At 48.2% G+C, this 22393-nt stretch overlaps 1 protein-coding gene across 1 annotated transcript; it reads left to right on the plus strand.

The window, feature by feature from the left end:
• The first annotated feature begins 2704 nt into the window (after window positions 1-2704).
• Window positions 2705-22250, plus strand: LOC132593509 (somatomedin-B and thrombospondin type-1 domain-containing protein-like). Its single transcript, XM_060285333.1, has 5 exons — window positions 2705-2948; window positions 11712-11906; window positions 14253-14331; window positions 17001-17177; window positions 20748-22250. Exons 1-5 carry the CDS (start codon window positions 2705-2707, stop codon window positions 20863-20865), a joined length of 813 nt encoding a protein of 270 aa, XP_060141316.1. The 3' UTR covers window positions 20866-22250.
• Window positions 22251-22393: the final 143 nt, after the last annotated feature.

Genomic DNA, 22393 nt, shown 5'->3' on the forward strand with positions numbered 1-22393 from the left:
CGATGGCAACTTTTTGATATTATAGTGAAGCAGCAAAGAACCTTGTACTCTCATTTTCCTGCACACATGCCTCTACCTGTAAGGATTCCTGAGTCCAAAGATACACATTTTTGTTAATTTTGATAGATATTGATGGACTGTCTTCCAAAGAGACTGTGCTGATGTACTTGTCCACCAACTTCATACTCAATATCCTTTCTCCATACCCTCCCCAATTCTATTCAAAGAGAAATCAACGTTTTTGATTTTCCCTAATTGGTAAGAAATGGTGTATCTCTGTACTTTTACATTTGAAATGTCTTATTAGGAAGTTTGACTATTTTCACAGTCTTAGTTGGCATGGCAACTGTGTCTCGCCCTTGTAGCTATTTCTTCTAGTTGTTATTTCCATAGACCTAAATAATGTACTCCTGTGGACCTTTGTTGATTTACCAGCTTTAGACATTATCTATTGATTTTTGCTCCAATAAATGAGGATTTAGCGCACTTACAGTATCCTGTCTTACATGTCCTCTCTCTTTCCAACCTTCCTTCCTTCTCATTCTATTTATGAAAAAAAATATTATCGGCTTTCCACTTATGGTAGTGATATGTTTTCTTTTTAAATAGACTTTATTTTTAAGAGCAGTTTTAGACACAGTCAAATTGAGCAGAAAGTACAGAGTTCTCATAAACTCTCTGCTCCCCACCCCTGCTCAGCCCCTCCCCCATCAACATCCCCCACCAGAGCGATCCATTTGTTGCGATAAATTGAAGCTACGTCCACACAGTCTTATCACCCACAGCCCATGGTTTACGCTACGGTTCGCTCTTGGTGTTGTAAGTTCTATGGGTTTGGATAAATGTATAATAACATATACCCATCAGTATGGTACCATACATGGTATTTTCACTCTACTAAAAATTCTCTGTGCTCCGCCTATTCACCCCTCTTTCCTCCTTAATCCCTGGCAACACTGATCTTTTTACTGTCTCCATGGTTTTGCCTTTTCCAGAATGTCATATAGTTGGAATCATACAGTATGTAGTCTTTTCAGATTGACTTCTTTCACTTAGTAATATGCATTTAAGTTTCTTCCATGTGTTTTCATGGCTTGATAGTTCATTTCTTTTTAGCAGTGATTTATATTCCATTGTCTGGATGTACCACAGTTTATCCATTCACTCACTGAGGGACATCTTGGTTGCTTCCAAGTTTTGGCAATTATGGATAAAGCTGCTATAAACATCCATGTGCAGGGTTCTGTATGGACATAAGTTTTCAACTCATTTGGGTAAATACCAAGAAGCACGATTGCTGGCTTGCGTTGTAAGAGTGTATTTAGTCTTGTAAGAAACTGCTAAACTGTCTTCCATAGCGGCTGTACCATTTTGCATTCCCATCAGCAATGTACGAGAGTTCCTTTTGCTCCACATCTTCACCAGCATTTGGTGTTGTCAGTGTTCCAGATATTGGCCATTCTAACAGGTGTGTAGTGGTAGCTCATAGTTTTAATTTGCATTTCCCTAATGACATGATGTGGAGCATCTCTTCATATGCTTCTTTGCCGTCTGTATTTCTTCTTTGGTGTGTGTCTGTTTAGGTCTTTGGCTCGTTTTTAATCCAATTGTTTGTTTTCTTCTTGAGTTTTGAGAGTTCTTTGCATGTTTTGGCTAATAGTCCATTATCAGATGTGTCTTCTGCAAATATTTTCTCCCAGCCTGTGGCTTGTCTTCTCATCCTCTTTTTTTAATTATTATTATACTTTTCTTGTTTTCTTTTATTTATTTATTTTATTTTCCTTTTTTGTTTTTGGCTGCGTCGGGTCTTAGTTGCAGCACACAAGATCTTTCTTTGTGGCGTGCGGGTTTCTCTCTAGTGGTGGCGTGCAGGTTTTCTCTTCTCTAGATGTGGTGGCACAGGCTCCAGGGCGTGTGGGCTCTGTAGTTTGCGGCACGCAGGCTGCCTCAGTGAGGCACCAGAGCTCAGTAGTTGTGGCACGTGGGCTTAGCTGCCCCAAGCATGTGGGATGTTAGTTCCCCCACCAGGGGTCGAACCCACGTCCCCTGCATTGGAAGGCGGATTCTTAACCAGTGGACCACCAGGGAAGTCCCTCTTCTCATCCTCTTGAGTGATACAGGTTTGTAACAAATAAATCATTTAAAAATTTTAAAAATGGGTCAACTTAAGGATAAATATTCAGGAAATGATAGTTAAAGTGGTAGGAATATAGCAAAAAAGGAAGGTGTATCCAAGGGACTCGGGCAATACTGACGATACACAAAGGGCCTGGTACACAGCCTGGCTCTCAAGCTTACCAATTATTATGCCCGTTATTACTATTTAAATAATATTGGCAGCTATCGTTGCTCTTATAATTATGGCAGAGCGGCTGTTACTATTATTAGTGCTATAATAATACACTATTGTTATCTATTATAATGCATTGTTTTGATGAAGCTCTGTATCGCTTCTAACTCCCTGGAACCTGGGGGCAATGGGATACGCTGCAAAGTTGCTGCGGTTATTATTACTGTTATCTTGATATTTCACCGCCTCAAGCCGCGCAAAGTTTTTATAGGACGAATGGGGGTGGATAACAGTTCCTTGACAGGTAGGAGGTGGGTCTGGGGAGGGGTCGGGCCAGGAGCCTCCGCCCCACAATGGGGCGGGCCGCTTAGGGTCGGTCCCGGTCGGCCTGCGGTCCCCAGCCTGAGCCCGGCTATGGCCCCGTGCGGCGCGGCGCCGATCCTGTCGCTGGCGCTCGCTCTGACCGCCGTGGCCGCGGTGTCGTGGGCACGGGGACCGTCGGGCACGCTCTGGTCCCGGCAGGGCTGCGCCGCGCTGGGCCGCTGCTGCCCGGGCCGTGACCCGACCTGCGCGGCCCGCGGGCCCCCTCGCTGCTTCTGCGATCAGGCGTGCAGAGAGGTCCGGGACTGCTGCCCCGACTACGCGCGGGCCTGTCCAGGTGCGCCCCCGGGAGCACGTGGCATGGGCGGAGCTCCCAGCGCGGAGGGGAGCAGGGTACCGGGGTGCGACGGTACAAGGAAGAGAGGAAGCCGCCCTCGGAGGGGGTTCTGGACCTGGAGGGGCGCAGGAGCAAGGGGGACGGGGACGCTCAGGACACCAGGCGAAGAGTGGGGCTGGAAAGGTGCGCGCGGAGAAAGATGCTCGGGCGGGCATGGACGCCGCTGCGCGAGTCTGGGGGAGGGGGCGGAATGGAGACGGATGCGAGGAGAATAGAGGGGCGTTTGGGTGGAGAGGGTGCGAGAGGCCTCCCCTCGCGCGGGACTTGGGAGGACCGCGCGAATATGGAGGGCTCGTGGAAGAGGCGCGCGAGCCAGGCTCTCGGGTGAGGGACGCGGGGCCCCCAACAGAAATAGGCTCGTGCGGGCACTGAGGGATGCAAGAGAGGAGGGGGCGAGAGAGAGCAGGGGGCGCACTCGCTAAGGAGGGCGCACGCGGCTGGAAGGGGTAAGAGGGAGGAGGGGGCGTATGCGATCATCAGGGCTCGTGAGGCGTGGAGGGGTTGCGAAGGCGCAGAGGGCGCTTGGGTGCCAGATTTAGCAAATAAAAATCCAAGATGCCCAGTTAAACTTAAATTTCAGTTAAATAACAAATACTTTTAAAGTATACATATGTCCTCAATATTGCACGGGCCATACTTACATTAAAACTTATTATTTTTCTGAAATTCAAATCTAACTGGCTGTCCTGTATTTTATCTGGCAACCTTAGCTGGCGGAAGGGCGTGGGGCATAGGGAGTGCGAGTGGGATCACGCACCACATCGCGGGCAAGGAGGTCACAAGGCAGATGGAGGGGGTGTTGAGAAGCCGAGAGAAAGGCTGAAGCCTGGAGAGGGTTTGGAGTGGAGGGACGCTGAGAGCCGAGAGAGGAAACGGGCTGGGTGGTCCGGAGAGGGGCGGAAGAACTGGGTGTGTGTGTGGAACAGGTTAAAACTTAGGTGAATGAGCCGGGGGAGGTATGAGGGGGTTGGGATGGGATGTACTGATCCCTGGGCAAGTAAAGTCCGGGCACTGCTCCCAGTGCCGGCCGTGGCCACCGGACCAGGGTCTAGGTCATTCCCTCTAGAGACCCCTGCCAGAGTGGTATCCACCAGGCTTTGAAATTAGGGTCCACTTTTGTTGAGCCCCCAGTGGGGAGGACTCCATCCTTTTTAAATTCCAGGAATAACCTTTTCACACCCATTGGACACAAAAATCTAAATTCTGTCACCTTGTCAAGCGGATATGATCTAACTTTCCTTTGTCAGGGAGAAGAGTGATTGATTGGAGCCCTCTACCTGGAGATATCAGTGGAGCTTCCTTCAGGAACTTATACTTAAATGAAGGCAGCTTTAAAACAATTCAAAATTGAAGGGATCCAACATTTATTGATCACCAACCTACTCTGTGGGCTGGGTCTCTCATCCAACCCGATTACTGTCTCACAGCACTCTGGGGCTCTGGTCTATAATAATGTCCCTACTCAGCAGATGGGAAAAGCGTGGCTCAGAGAGGAGCGGGCTTTGGCCAGCCAAGGTGATCCAGTAGGATTTGGACCTGGCGATCCCCTTTCTTCTAGCCCCTTGCTGCTTCTCACAACTTTGAGTGGCAAATGGTGGAAATTCAGGTAGCAGAGATGAAAAAGTAATTTTGGATGTGCTGTCTTCCCAAATCATAGCAAATGAGACTCCCCCAGATTAAACTTGCAGAAGGACTATCTTGGGAATGCTTTTGTACTCATCTGCTTCTGTGCAGAGAGCGCATGCAGCCGTGTGGTCATTCAGAGTGTAGGGCTGAGGTTCTTAGTTCAGCTGCACCCACAGGGGCTTCCCTGTCACACGGCAGGAGTGGGGACCCAGGAAGGGAACCAGGTAGAGGGATCAGTGATACTTTCCCACGGTTTGATCCACGCTGACAGAATCACACGATGTTATCAGCTCCCCGGGGGTTCCCGTTACATAAAGAGCTTGGACTGGTGGGCCCAGCAGCCTCAAAGCTTTGCCCACCTCTTTGTTTTGCTCCTTTGGGAAGGTGTCAAAAAGGCAGTAGGTCTAGGATCTGCCCCCTTGTCTAGGCTGGGCAGAGCTGAGGTCTTATGAATAGACCTGGGAAAAGTTCACTTTTCCACCTCCCAGGGGAGCAGAGCAGAAGGGGACATGGGGACCAGTTAGGAGGCAAGATATGTTTTTTCATGAGTGATTTAGGCGATAAAGTTGACTAACTTCAGGAATTGATTGTGGTAGAGGGAGGTGTTGAGGATGGCTTAAAAACAAACAAACAGGACTTCCCTGGTGGCGCAGTGGTTGAGAGTCTGCCTGCCGATGCAGGGGATGCGGGTTCGTGCCCCGGTCCGGGAGGATCCCACATGCCACGGGGCGGCTGGGCCCGTGAGCCATGGCCGCTGAGCCTGCGCGTCTGGAGCCTGTGCTCCGCAGCGGGAGAGGCCACAGCAGTGAGAGGTCCGTGTACCACAAAAAACAAACAAACCACTAACATTTACTGAGTACTTATTACCTGCTGGGGAGGTACTGTTTTAGGTGCTTTAAATAAATTGTCTCCTTTAAGCCTCATAACAGCCCGAAGGAATAGATAGTGTTATCACGCCCATTTTACAGATGAGGCACGGAGACATGGAGAGGTAGCGAGCTACTCTGACTTGCCCAGCTATTAGGCAGTAGATCTAGGATTTGAACCCCAGCAGTCTGGCTCCAGATCACAATACCATATGGTTGCTTGAGGGTGGGAGGACTTAAGCCTGTCGCAGGAGGGAAGCTCGAGCCCTCAGGTGAAACAGGAGCCCTTGACCTTGCCCACCTTCAGTTCAATTACATTGCTGGCCACCTGCTATGTGCCCAGCTCAGCTGGGACCAGTGGGGGCCAGAAAGATGGGACTCTGGTCCCCCTCAAGCTTATATTCTATTTTTGGGCAACAGGGTGGCTTGCTCAGTTAGAGCAAGCGGAGGCTTGGAAATGATTGGGGAGGATGGGGTGGGGTCAGGAAGAGGGTGGGTCTGGAGCGGCTAGTAAAACCTTAAAGGATGGACACCATTACTTCATGTTTTTCAAGTTCCTTACTGAATGTTTTTAAGTGTTTTATGCTCCTTAATTCTTACTTCAACCCTGTAGGGATCAAAGTCCCTACTTATGCACTTATGTGTTCATTGTGCTAGTCAGTACTCTGAGGGTTGTGACACAACTCGTATTACTTAAGCTAATAAGGGGATGTATTAGGACAGGTAACTGAGAAACAATCCATGGATTCTGACTTCAGGCATGGCTGGATCCAGGGACTCCAAGGATGTCATCGGGACTCTTTCCACCTCTCAGCTCTGCTTGTGTTAGTTTCAATCTCAGGCATGCTGTCACCGAGTGTTGATAAAGACAGTACCTAGTAGCTCCAAACTGGTGTCCCTAGTGGAATGAGAGATCCTTTTCCTAGTTATTCCAGCCAAACTCCTAGGGATGGTTCTCATAGGCCCAGTTTGGGTTGCATGCTCATTCACGATCCAATAAATCACTGAGCCTAGGGAGAAGGAATGTGTCAACGGGTCATGTCTGGGTCACCTATATACCCAATCCCAGGAGTGAGAAGGTGAGGTCAGTCCTACCCAAACTATGTGGACTGAGAGTGGGGAGGGTTGCTTCCTCAAAAGAAAACCGAGGCGGTGTTACCAGAAGATGGGGGTAAGGAGGCTGGGAGGGCAGAAATGACAGCTGCCCACTTCCAGCTGTAGCGGACCCTGCATTTCAGGGAACTCGAAGTAAAAGTGTGCTGAGACATCAAACAGGAGGAAGAGGAGGCAGGGGGTGACTGTGGATGCACTGGGGAAACACATTTTTAGCCGCTAGTGTTTACAAAAGACATTTTGTGAAAACACCTCAACAGGAGATGGAAACCAGTAAAGGATTTCAGGTGACAGGTCAGAACTGCATTCCAGAAAAATCCTTTTGCTAGACAGTGAGGAGGATGGACAGTCAGGGGGCTGGGCAGTGAGGTTCAGAGAAAAAGGTCGGGTTTGAATTGTCCAGAAAGGCATTTCCTGCTGAGCCTGGGCCTGTTGGCGGCAGGGCAGAGGGATCCAAGGGGACTGTGGGAAATTCAGCCTGGCTCCAGCAGGCTCTGCTGACATGATGTTATCTGGGTCTCCAGGGCTGGAAGAGCAACCTTAAAAGCTCCTCGCATCTCCCTCTTTTTCAGCTGCACTGATAAGCTAGAATTTCTCCTTTACTCAGAAAAAGGTGGGATGGCCTCTGTTTTGAGAAACGCTGCCATCTGGTGGTACCTTTCTGGAATGCCAACTTGCGGTCACATTTCCTTTGTGGTCGCTAAGGCACAATTTGCTCATTCAGAATTCACTGACTCTTTATTTACTGGGTCCCTATGTGTCAGGCACTGTGTTTGGTCCTGGAATTCAGCAGGGAACAAGGCCCCCGCCTCCACAGAGCTGACATTCTAGTTGAGGAGGCTGACAATATATGAATAATCACATGAACCGAGGTTGTGACCCTAGGTCTAGGTGAGGTGTGATGACAGTTCCCTGGGGGTGTCAGCTGTGCATCCTGCTTGGTGACATCACAGATGCCAGCGACATGGAAAGAATATGCGTAGGGTGGCATCTGCCTAATTTTCTGCAAAATCTCTCACCTGCCTGGCAGGGGATCATGGTGGGACTTTGGAAATTCCCTTGGTCCGGCTGCCCAGCCAGTGCCTGAATCTGGGCTGCCATCTCCTTGTCAGTTGTCCAGCCACTCTGTGAACACTGACACTAAACTCACTTTTTCTAGTAGATTTTTTTCTTTTCTTTTTAAAAAATATTTATTTATTTATTAACTAAGAGCAGGTTGCACCAGGTCTTAGTTGTGGCTTGCTAGCTCCTTAGTTGCAGCAGGTGGGCTGCTTAGTTACAGCATGCATGTGGGATCTAGTTCCTTGACCACGGATCGAACCCAGGCCCCCTGCATTGGGAGCACGGAGTCTTAACCACTGCGCCACCAGAGATGTCCCCACTAGCAGATTTTTCTATTGTAGATTATACTCTCTCACCTGGACAACTGCAGTAGCTGTTTTATTGGTTTTCCTGATTCTGCCCTGACCCCCATCCGGCAGCTAGAGACATCCTTTTAAAACCTTAATAGTGATAATGTCACTCCTCTGCTCAGAACTTGGCAGTGGCTTTTCTTCATGCTTTGAATAAAGTCCAAGTTCCTTACAATAGTCATCAAGGCCCTGTATGCTATCACTGCCCGCCTCTGTCTGACATCACTTCCTGCCACTTTCCTTCCTGCTTTTTATGCTCTAGCCACACTGGCCTCCTCACTGTCCCTCCAGCATCTAACCAGGACTCTGCCTCAGGCCCTTTGCACTGCCTGTTCCCTCTCCCTGGAACATTTCCCCTCAGATACCTACACAGCTCCCTCCCTTACCTCCTCAGATGACCTTTGTCATGTAGGCCCTCCTTGACCCCTCTATCTAAAACAGTTTCTTGTCGCCCTGCACCTGCCACTCTTATCCTTCTTTGGATTTTCTCAGAGCATGGATTGCTAGTTGAAATTACCTCATATATTGTATTGTTTCTTGTCTGTTTCCCCTACTGAATGTCAGCTCCTCCAGGGCAGGCGCTTTTTCTGCTTTGCTCCTCTGTGTTCCCGGCACCCAGGCCAGTGCTTGGCATATAGTAGGCCCCAAATAGTTGTTGAATAAATGCAGAGAGTCCCCTGTTGTATTGAGTGTTTACTATCTTCCTAGTGCTGCACATCTGTCATTGCACCAATTCTGTGAGACTATAGCTGGAATCCAAGCTTGTGTGACTCCAGCGTCTTGGCTTGACTCAGATATTCAGTCTCCTTAAGCTCCACTTGCCTCTTCTGTGAGATGGATTTGACAATAACGCAAATACATACATATATATATATATATATGTAGGAGTTGGGGTTCTGGCGAATGACAGGTGGTACGCCCAGAAGAGTTGAATGGAACATAATTTGACAAGGGTTCCATTCGCTATGGTGCGGGCAGGGGGAAGTGGTGTTATAGGAGCCTGGTGAGGGCAGGATCCATGGCTGAGGGGCCCCTCCATGCAGGACTGAGGGTGAGGTGGGTGGAGGGGCAATAAACACCTGGGCTGAACTCTCCTCCCCATGGGTGCCTCACTGGCTAAACTCAATCAGCGGCCAGGGGGCCTCTCTGATGCACAGGCTTCCCTGGGGGGCAGAGGGCACAAAGAAGGACCCTAAAGTTGTTGTGAGGATTACATGAAGTCCGGGACTTGACCTGCCTGGTCCAGCAGCAGTGACATAATTGACATCGTTATTAGGTGGGTGTTGAAAGCAATAGATGATTGTTCTGCTGTCGTACTTTATTTCCTCCTTCCCTCCTTCCCCTGAGCATTTCAACTCTGCTCAGAGTTGAGAGCCATGCAAGGAGTATGTGACTTCCTGAGGTGCCAGAAGCAACACTGTCTGTGTTTACAACACAATCACCTCCTTCCCTCAGTTCAAGAATATACACTTTTTTTTTTCTTCGCATTTTCAAGTTGCTGAACTAGGATATGTCTCATAGCCGGTGAATGTTTGTCATGAGGACAGACCTGGTCTTTCTTGTTCCCCACGGTGTCTCCAGCACCTAGGACAGTGCCCAGCTCACAGGAGATGCTCGGTAAATGTTTGTGGAATGAGTGAACTAATTCTGACAGCAGTAGTGCCCTGTGTGTTCACAAGTGTCTGTGTGTGTGTGTGTGTGTGTGTGTGTGTGAGAGAGAGAGAGAGAGAGAGACTGTCAAGGCCTGTCAAGAAACGCTTGACAATTTCTTTTTTTTTTTTTTTTTTAATATTTAGTTAGTTTGGCTGCACTGGGTCTTAGTTGTGGCACGCGGGATCCTCTAGTTGTGGCATGAGAGCTCTTAGTTGCAGCATGCGGACTTAGTTGCAGCATGCATGCAGGATCTAGTCCCCGACCAGAGATCAAACCCGGGCTGCCTGCATTTGGAGCATGCAGTCTTACCCACTGGACCACCAGGGAAGTCCATGGCTTGACAATTTCTTGTCAAGAAATTCTGAAGATCCCACGTTTTGGCCAGATGGCCTTCCCTGTCTGGTTTGGCCCAGTCCTGGTCTGGGACTGTGGACTTGGGTGAAGAAGCTGAAGGTCTCAAAGGCCACATCACCAGAAAATACCTACTCACTGGGCCCCTGACTGTGGTAGCACAGGGAGCATCTCATGGACATGGACACCCAGCAACTTCCTTCTTTTTTTATGGTGAAATATTTCAGACCTAGCCCAATGTGGAAAGAACAATATAATAAACGCTCATAAAAAGCTAAGAAATAAGCCTAGATGAATACCACTGGAGCTTCTGCATTCCTGCCCTTTCTCCTCAGAGGTAACTGCTATGCTGAATTTGGTATTTATAATTCCCGCGGAGGGGTGTGTGTGTGTGTGTGTGTGTGTGTGTGTGTGTGTGTGTGTGTATATATATATACACACACATATATATATTCAATGTATATAAAATATATACAGTCAGTTCTCATGATGGATGGTAGTTACAGCCTATAAAATCCCCATGAACACTGAATTGACAAGCACTGAACCGTTGCTCCTAGGGGAAATAGGTACACACCTATCTCACACAGATTATAATCTTAAATCCTAAATACAACTCATTCTCGTAGATTCTCTTTTAAAAAAGGGAAGAACAAGATTCAGAGGTATTAAGTGACTGGTCCGAGAGTGCCCCACTAACAGGTGTCAGAGCTGGAATTCAAACCCCGTCCTCCTGGTCCCGGAGCTGGAGCTCCTTGAACTGCACCACACAGTCACTGGCTCCCTCCATCCAAGAAGGCAGATCGGGGCCTTGTTTGACCTCAGCTGCAAATGTGCATGTTGGGTGACTCCGAATTTTTGCTGTTCTGCATATGTCTGTGCATGACTACAAAAGCGCCTCAAATATTGGTTCGGAGGTTACAAATCAATTTTTAGCAAATAGGTAAATTCACAAATACCAAATCTGTGAATAGTGAAGACTGACATATATATACTTATGTATATATATATCAATACAATATCATATATATGTGATATATACATATATAGTATCATATATATGTAATATATGTATATTACCTATATGAGTTCTTAAACACTATATAGCACTCTTTTTCATTTTTTAAGACTGTATCTAAATAGTATCACACCAGAAATAGCTTCTGCAAGAGGCTTCTTTCCATCCACGTTGTTGCTAGTGTAGTCATGGTTTGCTTCATGGCGGCAGAGGAATAGCTAGTGTTTACTGAGCGCTTGCTGTGTGCCAGGAGTGAACGCTTTATACGTCACATCTGGTTGAATCCTCAAGGCCACACTATCAGGTGAATACTATTCTTATACCCATTTGACAGGGGAAGAAACTGAGGCACAGGGAGGTGAAATCAGTTGTCATAAGTGTCTAGGAAATGTTAATTGGAGGAATGGGTGATGGAAACCACTGGAATGATTGCCAACAGGATGATGGGTAAATAGAACGTGGAATTCTAAGTTTAGGTAGACGTATACGTCTACCAAATTTGTCATAGAGAAACTTTTAAGGCACACATGGATTCAGGTTTGCTGAAGTTCTGGTGCTCACTGTGGTGTTTTGGGGGGTTCGGCTTGTGGGGAAGGTGGACAAGACCTGGCCGCTGCCCAAATTCCATAGCAGTTGTCCTTGGAGACGCCACCTTCTCTTCCAGCGGTCTCCTGCGTCGTGGCAGAGTGGAGCAGCTGGAGTCGCTGTGTCAAGCCCTGCCAGGTCTCTTACCGTCTCCGCCAAAGGCATGTCCTGCAGGAGCCAAGAAACGGGGGTGCTCCCTGCCCCCCACTGGAAGAACGGGCTGGCTGCGTGGAGTACTGGAGCCACCAGGGGGTGGAGTGCCAACAGTCCTTGCGTGAGTTGGGGTGGCCTTGGGGGCGGCTGTCAGAGGGAAGAGCCTGGCCGGACCACAGGGCCCTCCATAAGTTTCCGTGTGGGGTCTGAGTTTAGGGTGGGACTTTGCCCTCCTTTTCCCTCATCCCCCTCCTCACCCTCTGAATGAGGTAAGAAGCTCTGACTTCCTCTGGGCATCTCGATGTCTTCTTTCTGCTCATCTCCCATTGTGAATCAGTCAGGGCTTTGTTTACATGAAGATGACAGGAAACCCATTTTAAACTGACCGGAGCAAAAATGCGTGGCTCATGTAACTAAGATCTCAGGGTCTCCATTCAGGCATGGCTGGATCTAGGAGCTCAAGCAATGTTGCCAGGAACCTATCTCCATCTCTCAGCTCTGTTTTCTAATGAGTTGGCCTCATTCTCAGGTAGGCATTCCCCCTGTAATGGTCTTTGATAGTTCCAGGCTTCCCTGCAACCAGCCTAGCAGCTGGAAGAAAAGGCCTCTTTCCCCTTAGTTTCAGCACATGTCCTTCGTTTCACCAAACCTTACCGCAGTGTCACCCTCCTGTTTTAAATTCTCCAATAGGTATCCCGCACCCTCGTGAAGCCCAAACTCATCATCATGGTCTACAAGCTCAAGTGCTCTGGCTCTTACCTCCTGTGACCTCACCTTCCTTCTTCTGTCTACATTTTAAAGGATCATTCTGTTCACTGTGGGGACAGGAGACTGAAAGGGGTCAGAGGGCAGCAGGGAGGCCAGGGAAGAGGTGACTGCAGTGGTACAGGCAAGAGAGGAAGGTGTCTGGACCAGGATGGTGGCAGTGGGGTGATGAAAGAGGGAATGTCATTTCCTCTGCCTGAAATCCTCCTCCCTCTCCTTTGCCACCCACATCTAACTTGCCTGGTTCATCGCTTCCTGTGTAGATGTCAGTTTTCTCCAGGAAGATTTTCCTGACTGCCCCTACTACTGCCCCTACATGCCATCTGCCATGCACTTGGCCACATTACTTGACTATGTGAGGCCAGTGTTACTATGCATTTTACAGAAGGGGAAGCCAAGGCTCAGGGAGGCACAACACCTGCCCAAGATACATGGCTCATCCTGCATCATTTTATTCAACGCTGACAATAACCGTATGATGTAGATTCTAGTATTATACTCATTTTTTTTTTTTTTTTTTTTTTTTTGCGGTATGTGGGCCTCTCACTGCTGTGGCCTCTCCCGTTGAGGAGCACAGGCTCCGGACGCGTAGGCTCAGCGGCCATGGCTCACGGGCCCAGCCGCTCCGCGGTATGTGGGATCTTCCCGGGCCGGGGCACGAACCCGCGTCCCCTGCATCGGCAGGCGGACTCTCAACCACTGCGCCACCAGGGAAGCCCTAGTATTATACTCATTTTGCTGATGAGGAGACTGAGGCTCTGAAAGGACCAAGATCACTGAGATGTAAGAGGGGGAGCTGGAACCAGAATCTGGGCTTCTCTGGGGCTCTCCTCGCTGCTCTAGGCTACGCCAAAAGCAGCACTGGATGTTGGAAGAGAAGAGAAAAGGGAAGTTGTGTATTAAGTGTGTTACCTTCTCTCGATCACAAGCATTAATTAGTTCAACACCATATCTTTGATTCAGCCCCATCACTCAGAATGGGCAGGGGTAGGGACATCTTTGGGCTCTTTTTCCCCCTAAGGAATCACCAACCTCTCATGAACTGACCCTCAATTCTCCTCTGTGTTCTCCTCTGTCTGCTCCAGGAAGGAAGAGGCTTGGAAGTTGGCCCAACAAGACAATTTTATTAATTCATTTATCTGTCCATACCTCTGTCCCCCTTTTCTTCCATCCTTACATTTTCCCACCTATTCATTCATCTATGCATCTGGTTCTTTTATCCCTTCATCTGTCCATCGACCTATCATGTCTTCATCCATCCTTCTTTCCATTCATCATCTCTGTCTCTCCTTTTTTCCATCCTCCCATCTTCCCATTTACTCATCACCCATCCATTCTTCCTTTCTTATATCATTTCAGCCACCCAACCATCCATTCAGTTATTAACTCATCTCTTTTTTTCTCACTCACTCACTTATTCATTCATCAAAATCATTCATTTGAAGAACTTTTTATTGAGACTCACTATACAACCCACTGTGCTAGGCCCTGAATCTAAGAGATAAATATGATCCTGCCTCCATCATTGCATAAGGGGTACTTGTGGGGACCATCTACCCAGTTACAAGACCCCACAGTCTCCTTAGGGCTACCATAGACATGACTCTGACACCAGGAGTACCTAATCGTGCTTCCTGTGGTGTCATAGCCTTGGGGGCGGTGGTGCTGGGCTACCTGACTCTGTTTTCTCCTTGGCCCACAGTCCCTGCTCTGATAACCACAGGCAGCTACGGGAAAGAACGAGAAAAGCGAGGTGTCCCCAAGAAGCAGGAGACAATAGGGTAAGTGGAAGCAAATGAACCCAAAGTCAAACTCAGATTTGTGAACATTTTTCCTTGGATTAGACTTTCATCATGTTTCTCTCTTCCTTTTTTTTTTTTTTTTTTTTTGCGGTACATGGGCCTCTCACTGTTGTGGCCTCTCCCGTTGCGGAGCACAGGCTCTGGACGCACAGGCCCAGTGGCCATGGCTCACGGGCCCAGGCACTCCACGGCACATGGGATCTTCCCAGACCGGGGCACGAACCCGTGTCCCCTGCACTGGCAGGCGGACTCTCAGCCACTGCGCCACCAGGGAAGCCCTCTCTCTTCCTTTAACATCTCCCCATTTCTTGTCCTGTTACATTTGTAAACCCATGAACATGAACTTTGAGTCCTTAATGCCTGGTCTCTATTCAGCTTCATTCACTTACTCATTCACTCAGTGTTTATTGTTTATACGACAGGTATGTTTATGTTGTTTATATGCGTTAGGCCTTGGGTCTACAGCAAGGAAGAGAAAAGGACAGAAATACTTGTCCTCATGGAGTCAGACAATAAACAAACACATAGCCTGTCAAATGGTGCTAAGTGCTATGGAGAAAAATGAAGCAGGGAAGAGGGTGGGTGTGCCAGGGACATCCTTGTTTAGAGGAACTAAGATATTGAAGAGGTTATCTGGGGGAAGAGCATGACTGGCAGAGGGACTAGCAAGTGCAAAAGTCCTGAGGCAGGACATGCCCGGTGTTCAGGGATCAGCAAGTAGTTCAGGCTGGAATTCAGGGAGAGTGAGAGAGAGTAGGAAATATGATATATTGGGGGGAGGGGGGTGGTCAGATCACACAGGGTCTACAGGCTGTGGTGGGAAGTTGGGTACTTTCTCTGCATGAGTTGGAGTCATGGGAGGGTTTTGGGCAGAGGAATGACAGGATCTGACTTAGGTTTTCACAGGGTCCCTTTGGATACTATTTGGAGAATGGATCGTAGAGAGGCAAGGAGGGAACCGGGGAGACCAATGCGGGGCCTACAGCAATGGTCCACATGAGAAATGAAGGTGGTTTGGACCAGGGTGGTAGCCCTGTGCCTTTGAAGGGTGGATTTCAGGGACTGGAGTCAGACAGTGTGTTGCCGATGGTGGTGATGAGGTCAAGCATCTAGGACAGTGCCTGGCACATGACAGATACTCAACAAATATTAATTGAAAGAATAAGGTCTGAACTAAGGCAGTGCTAAGGGAGATGGAGAGGAGAGCTCTATTTGCTAGGATACCTTTCACTGCAAGGCACAGAAACTCAGCTCAAACTGGCTCAGGTGAAAAGGAGAATTATTGGTTCCTATAACTGAGAGGGAAGTTTTGAAATAATATTACTTCAAGCATGAACTGGAGCCAAGAGGTCAAATATTATCAGGACTCCCTCTCCCCTTTCTGCCTTCATATACTGGCTTCATTCTCAAGCAGGCTCTCTCCCTGTAGTAGCCAAGATGCCCACGAGCAGCCCCACATCCTCCCAGCTTAGCAGCCCCAGCTGACGGGGTCCTTCCTCCCAGTCTCATTGTGTAATTTCTGGAGGAGGTTGATTGGTCCTGCTTGGATCCTAGGCCCATCCCTGAACCAATCACTGTGACCCCGATGATGGGACCTCTGATTGGTCAGCTTGAATCATCTGTCCACTCTAGGGGCAGGTATGGGGAGCCAGGACCAGGCATCCTGATTGATTGCCCCTCCAAGACCACGTAGGGTGAGGACAAGAGTTCCCCAAATAAACCACCAAAAGAGCAAAGAGAAAGAACGTTGGGAAGGCGAAAATTCCAATTATCACAGGCTTCTGGCAAGGACAGGTTCCTGAGGCGTTCTGGGGCAGCTGAGAGGAAAGGGCTCTGGGCCGGCTTTGGGCTGTTCCTGGAAGAAAACTGTCCAGTCCTTGGGCTTCCCAGAGGCTGCAGCCACCAGGGGGCAGCAGCCCCACACAATAACCTCCCGGGGTCCTTGACAAGCTGCATCTCTTGCAGCAGGGAGTGCCATTTACCACTACTTGTAAAAAAAGTTGGGTCGAAGTAAAATTTTAGCAAATTGGGTCTTAATTCAGATACTCCAGAATGGGACAGTTATTTAAATAATTCTTGCAGTGACTCTTTTCTGTAAAATAGGATCTTTTGCGAAATGTGGTGGAGTGCTTATTGAGGCTTTTGGGGTTAGGCGGTTCCATTTTAGGCAGTACCACTTATTAGCTGTGTGACTCTGGACAAGTTACCTTTCTGCTCCTCGGTTTCCTAATCTGTAAGCTGGGGCCAAGATCTACCTTGCAGGGTTTCCCTATTCCATTGGACCAAATGATTCGGCAAATTTTTGTCGAGCCAGGTCCTAGTCTAGGACTTGGACACAACAGTGAACAAAACAGATACAAATTCCTGCCTTTGTGGAGCTGACATTACTGCGGGGGAGAGAGATGAGAAGTAAACAATATCATCTTTTGGATAAGGTGTTTGAAGAACTGACCCATGGAAGCCCTCAATGATGTTAACTTGAAAAAGCAGGAGCCAAGTCTCATGGACGCAGATTGAGTTGCCCAAAAGGTTTCTTCTGTAGCAGGGAGAAATTGTATCAACCTGAGCCTGCATAGGGCTAGGTACACAGTAGGTGTTGCATAAATGCTCACAGGTGTTTGGGGTGGTGTCTTCCTGTGTGGCTGCAGGTACTGTGTCCAGTTCCGGCTGGGGCCCGTTCCAGGGAGCTGCCAGCAGGTGAGGGCGCCCCATGCCCAGTGGACAAGGTATCTGACCCAGGGCCACACAGTTTGTGTGAGGTGTGAGTGGCCTGCCCAGGATGCCAGGAGCCAGCGCTGCTACGGGGATGGTGGAGGGGCCGGAGGGTAAGCCATGGGACTCGGGCATGGGGAAGTACGACTGTAGAGCCTGGGGCCTCTCTGCAGCCTGAGAGATGAAGGTGCCCAGGGAGTGGGAGCCTGTTTCCTGGCCAGGGCAGGGCGCAGGAGGGTTCTGATCCCAGTGTCTGAGGAGGAGCAGCTCCTGCCATTTCCAGCTGTGTGACCTTGGGCGATCTCATAACCTCTCTGAACCTCAATTTCCTTATCTGAAAATGCAGATAATAAGAGGACCTCCTCATGGGGCAATGATGAAAGTGAAGTGAGATTGTGCAAGTTGAAGACTTAGCATAGCTCCTGACATCCAGAAAGTACTCAAGAAAAGGGAGCTGGTTTCGTTGTTGAATCCTTACAATTCCCTTAAAAGCCAAGTTTGGTTACCCTCATTTTATAGATGGGGCAACAGAGGCTCAGAGAGGCATTGTGACTTAGTCAAGGTCACACAGGATTTGACCCAGATTTGGCTGTTATCATCCCCCTAGACTCCTCCCACAAGGGCAAATGTCTTGGAAAGCACTTAGCATTACAATAGTAGCTAAAGTTTATTGAGTGCCTACTATGTGCCAAGCATTATTCTAAACTCTATATTCATTCATTCATTCAATACATATTTGTTGAGCACTTACCATTGAGCATGTGCCAGACAATGTTTTGGGTACTGGGGAGATGCAGTGAACAAAGGAGCTGTGGTCCTTCTCTTATGGAGACACATTCTGCTCTGAGGAGGCAGACATTAGGCAAGTAAACCTGTAATTTGTCAGATGGGAGATAAGTGTTAGGGAAAGAAAGCAGAATCGGGGAAGTTCTGGGGATTTTTTTTTTTTTTTTAAGGAAGGTGACACTAAGGAGGTGACACTTGGACAGAGTTCAGAAGGAAATGAGGGAGGTAGACATGTGGAGGTTTGGGGGAAGGGTATTCCAGGCAGAGGGAACAGCAAGTGCAAAAGTCCTGAGGCGGGAGCGTGCCACCATTGAGGCTGGCGTGGAATGAGCAAGGGGGAGCGTGGAAGGAGGTGAGGACACATTGACACACAGGATGCCCTTGAAACATTCCAAGAGCCCAAAGTGGATACTTTCGGGATCCTCTCCTTCTAGATGAGGAGACTGATTCACAAAGAGGTGCCCGAGGTCACACACCTAGCAAGTGGCAGAAACAGGCTTTGAACCTAAATTTCTCAGACTCCTTGGCCAAGCTCTAAAGACAAGTCTAGACTGTTTTCCACTGACTGTACTTTTCCATGCAGGGATTATTAGACTGTAGGAACAAGAGCTCTCTCTGGGGTCTCTCCAGGGAGTTCTCCCATTTCTAAGGATGTTAGTTTCCTGACTTTTAAAATTGAGCAGCCCTGCTCACTGTAAACCTAGAGCAGGGAATGCCAGTGCCTGTTGGGGTGTTAGGGACAGATGTATCTGAATGAGAGGCATTGGGACTGCACAGATCTGGGTTCAAACCCCACTTCTGGCCCTTACTAGGTATGTGACTCTGGGCAAACCCTTCTTACCCTGACAGTCCCCACCACTCAGATGGTGGGAAGGATCCTGAGCCCTTTGCACAGCACCTGGCTCCTCATAGATGCTTAGTAGTGGAAGCTGCTCTTGTCATGTTTAACCTATAAAATGGGTATAATAATATATGTACTTTGTGAAAATGACACGTGATAAATGTGATGAACCTGGCACATAGTAGGTGCCCAATAAATAAATGGCAGACAATAGGGAGGCCCTCTCAACCAACCTTCCTCCAACCTCTCCCCTCCACCACTTACTCGTCCTAGACCTGAGATTCTACCATTAGAGATTCATTCTTTGGACTAGATGCTCACTTATTAGAGCCTCAGTTTACTTATCCATCTTTGAATAAGCCTTTCTAGCCCTAAAACTCTGATTAATCCCAAACTTCTCTTTTTGGATGCAAATACTCCAGGAACATGGCACTTTGGTGAGGCTGAGATGAGGGTCGCAGGGACTGCCGCCTCTACCAGGCATGGGTAGAGATGGAAAGCAGAGTCAGGTCTGTGCCAGGCAGGGGCATCTTTCTCTGCTCCCACCCCAGCCAGGCCAGGCTCACAGAACAGGTGACGGAAGGTCTGATTGGGGGCATGAGCTCACCAGGCAGGACTGGGCAGAGGAGGAGGATCAAAGTGAGGATGGAGAATCGAGCTGCCAGCCAGATTCTTTCCGTGGGCAGCTGGTGAGGGCGGGCATGCGAAGGGCCCAGCCCCGGGGAGGGTGAGCCTGCCATTTGGGGATTTTAGGACGGTTTATTTAGCATGAGAAGTGTCTCTGAGTTTGGGACAAGCAGAAGGAACACCTGCTATAGTCATGCACCTACTGTGTGCTGGGCACCAAGTGGGTGCTTTAGATGTGAGCTCCCACTCAAGCCTCACAAGCCCTGTTGAGACAAGGGACATTCATTCCATTTCATACACTGAGGATGGCAATAACAATGGTAACTTTAAATGCTATCGTTTGTGAAGTGCCTATTAGGTGAGAGGCACTGTGCTTAGAAGCTTAGAACAGTGCCTGGCACATAAGACAATCTGTGTGTGTTATTATTGCCATTATTTGCATTTTTAAAAGATGTGAATTATACCTACAGAGAATTGGCTAAAACATATATGAACAGGTTAATAAATGTTTGCAAAGAGGACACATCTGGGTAGTCACCACCCAGGCAAGGAACAGAACCTGGCTAGCCCCGCAGTCCCACCCCCAACCGCAGCCCCTCCCCTCCCCACAGAGGAGACCACCATCCTGACTTTTATGGTAATCCACTGTACAGTTTTCTTTATAGCTTTACTCAACTCGGTACAGATCCCTAAACACTACAGTTTAAATTTTCCCCCCCAAACTTCACATATATAAAGTGGTACAGGATGTACCTTTTAGAATTCGACTTCCTTTGCTCGACATGCGGTTTGCAAGGTCCGTGCACGTGGCTGCCTTGTAGCACTGGATGGTTCATTCTTGTTGCTGAAATGGTTAGCTATTATTGTCATGATCATTTTTACTTTCTCTGCACACAGCATCTCATCAAACCCTCCCAACATTTCAGAGGGGTGGAGATTACAGTTATCTGTTATTCATTGAAGAGTCAGAGGCTCCTAGCAGCTGGGTCATGAACCTCCCCACCCCACCATTCCAAAACCTTTCTTAATCACTCCACTCTGTTAAGGATGTCTTAGTGTTAAGGATGTCTTAGTTAAGGATGTCTTAGTGTCACCAGACCCTAAGAGCCAAGTCTGGATTGCCCCGGGTGGCCTCTAGGGTCAGCAGTTCTGCGGCCAGCCCAACTTCTTCATCAGACACAGTAGACACAGGGCCCAGTGCCCACACATGTTCAGGCTCCACAAAAATGCTTTAATTTTATCCTCTTAAAATCAGAAGAAATAAGATGTAATAGTAGTGAAGATCTGATACTGACTCCAGCCCGGATTATATTTATCTTTTTATAATGCAGTTGTAAACATTTTTGCATGGAGAAGGGGCCCCTGAAAGCAAATAGCCCTGGTGCCCAGGGGAGTCATGACGCCGCTGAAGCAGCCCCATGTCTTGCAGGCACCAGCTGTCGCTGTGGCAAGCAGCCGGCCACCCCCGGTGCCGAGGGACCTGGGAGAGGCTTGGGCAGCTCCGGGACTGTTCCTGCCCCGAGGTCCACAGCCTCGTCTTCCTCTAGCAGCGATGACCCCCGTCTGTCCAGAGCCCTTCTTTCCAAAGCCTCCCTGGGTGGCAGGGAAACCCCCAGGGCTTGGGATCCTCCAGGACGAGGGAGTGGGGAGAAACCTGCACATTTGAGACTGAAGGAACAAGCCTTGTCCTTATGCTGACACTGAAAATAGCTTTATGTTTCCACTGGGTGCCAGCTGAGTCACAGCCTTACTGCCATCTCCCTCTAGTTCAGGGCTTCCCAAATTTCATCTCCTAAATACACCCTTCTCCATTTTGCCCTATTTTCCTTACCTGTACCTTTTTCTTTTTGACACCCCAACTCACTCATCCTTTTTTTTTTACTTAAATAAATTTTTTTTAAAAGGAAGCTTATACTTACATATATGTGTATAAATAGGAAATGTTTTTTTCAAAAAATCACAACTAGAAATGAAAATAAATAACAGTAGCAAACATTCATTAAGGTACAAGTACTGTAGGTACAGTGTGCCAAGCCCTGTCCTGGCCCTTTACACATACTGACTCACTGGATCCTGAGTTAGGTGCAGTTATTATCCCCATTTTACATGGGCCGAAACTGAGGCACAGAGAGGTTAAGTTACTCGCCCCAGGACACAAAGCTAGTGAGTGGCAGAGTGGGGATTTGAAACCCATGAGCTATACCTACTGCTAAGATTTTCTGCACGAGCAGTACATCAGCTCCAGGAGGGCAAGGTTTTTGGTCTGTCTTGTTCCCTGCTGTGTCCCCTGTGCCTAGAATAGTGTCTGGTACGCCATAATGCTCAATAAATATTTGCTGAATAAATGAAATGAATAGCTGAATGATCAGCTGCCATAATTAGAAGGCAATCAGAAAAACAAACACGATGGAAACCAGACAAGTCTGGCGAGGTATTGTTGCCCAAGGAGCCGAGCATGAAGCCTGCTCTCTCGTTACGCAAACAAGACATTAGCACGTGTGTGAGAGGGAGTGAGGGGACACCAGCATCTAATGGAGACTAGGCCCTTGACAAACTAGAGGAATTACAAGGGACTTGAAAGGGAGCGGATTTTCTCCCCTTGGGAGTCAACTGTAATTACTAAGCATTTTAACACCTTTATTGAGCTAGAATCCACAATATTTTACCATTCCCTCAGAGTGTACAATTCAGTCTTTTTTAGTATATTCGTAAGATCGTATAACTTGGTGTCATTTTAGAACTCTCTGTGCCCCCCTAGAAGAAGCCCTTGTACCCATTAGCCGTTCCTGCTCATTCATCAGACCCCTCCAGCCCTAAGCAACCCCTAGTCTACTTTCCGTTTCTAGGGATTTGCCTATTCCGGACATTTCATATAAATGGAATCATACAAATGGTCTTTTGTGTCTGGCTTCTTTCATGTAGCATAACGTTTTCAAGGTTCATTCGTCTTGTAGTCAATTATTTAATGCCCTGTCCTGAATTCGTGTAAAACGATCTCATTTATTAGTCCCTCACTTTGGGAAGCACGGTGATAGTGAATAAAGAACTGTGGGGGAGTCCTGGCTCACTTCCTGT

The sequence above is a fragment of the Globicephala melas genome, chromosome 15, assembly GCF_963455315.2.
Source record: "Globicephala melas chromosome 15, mGloMel1.2, whole genome shotgun sequence".
NCBI lineage: Eukaryota > Metazoa > Chordata > Mammalia > Artiodactyla > Delphinidae > Globicephala > Globicephala melas.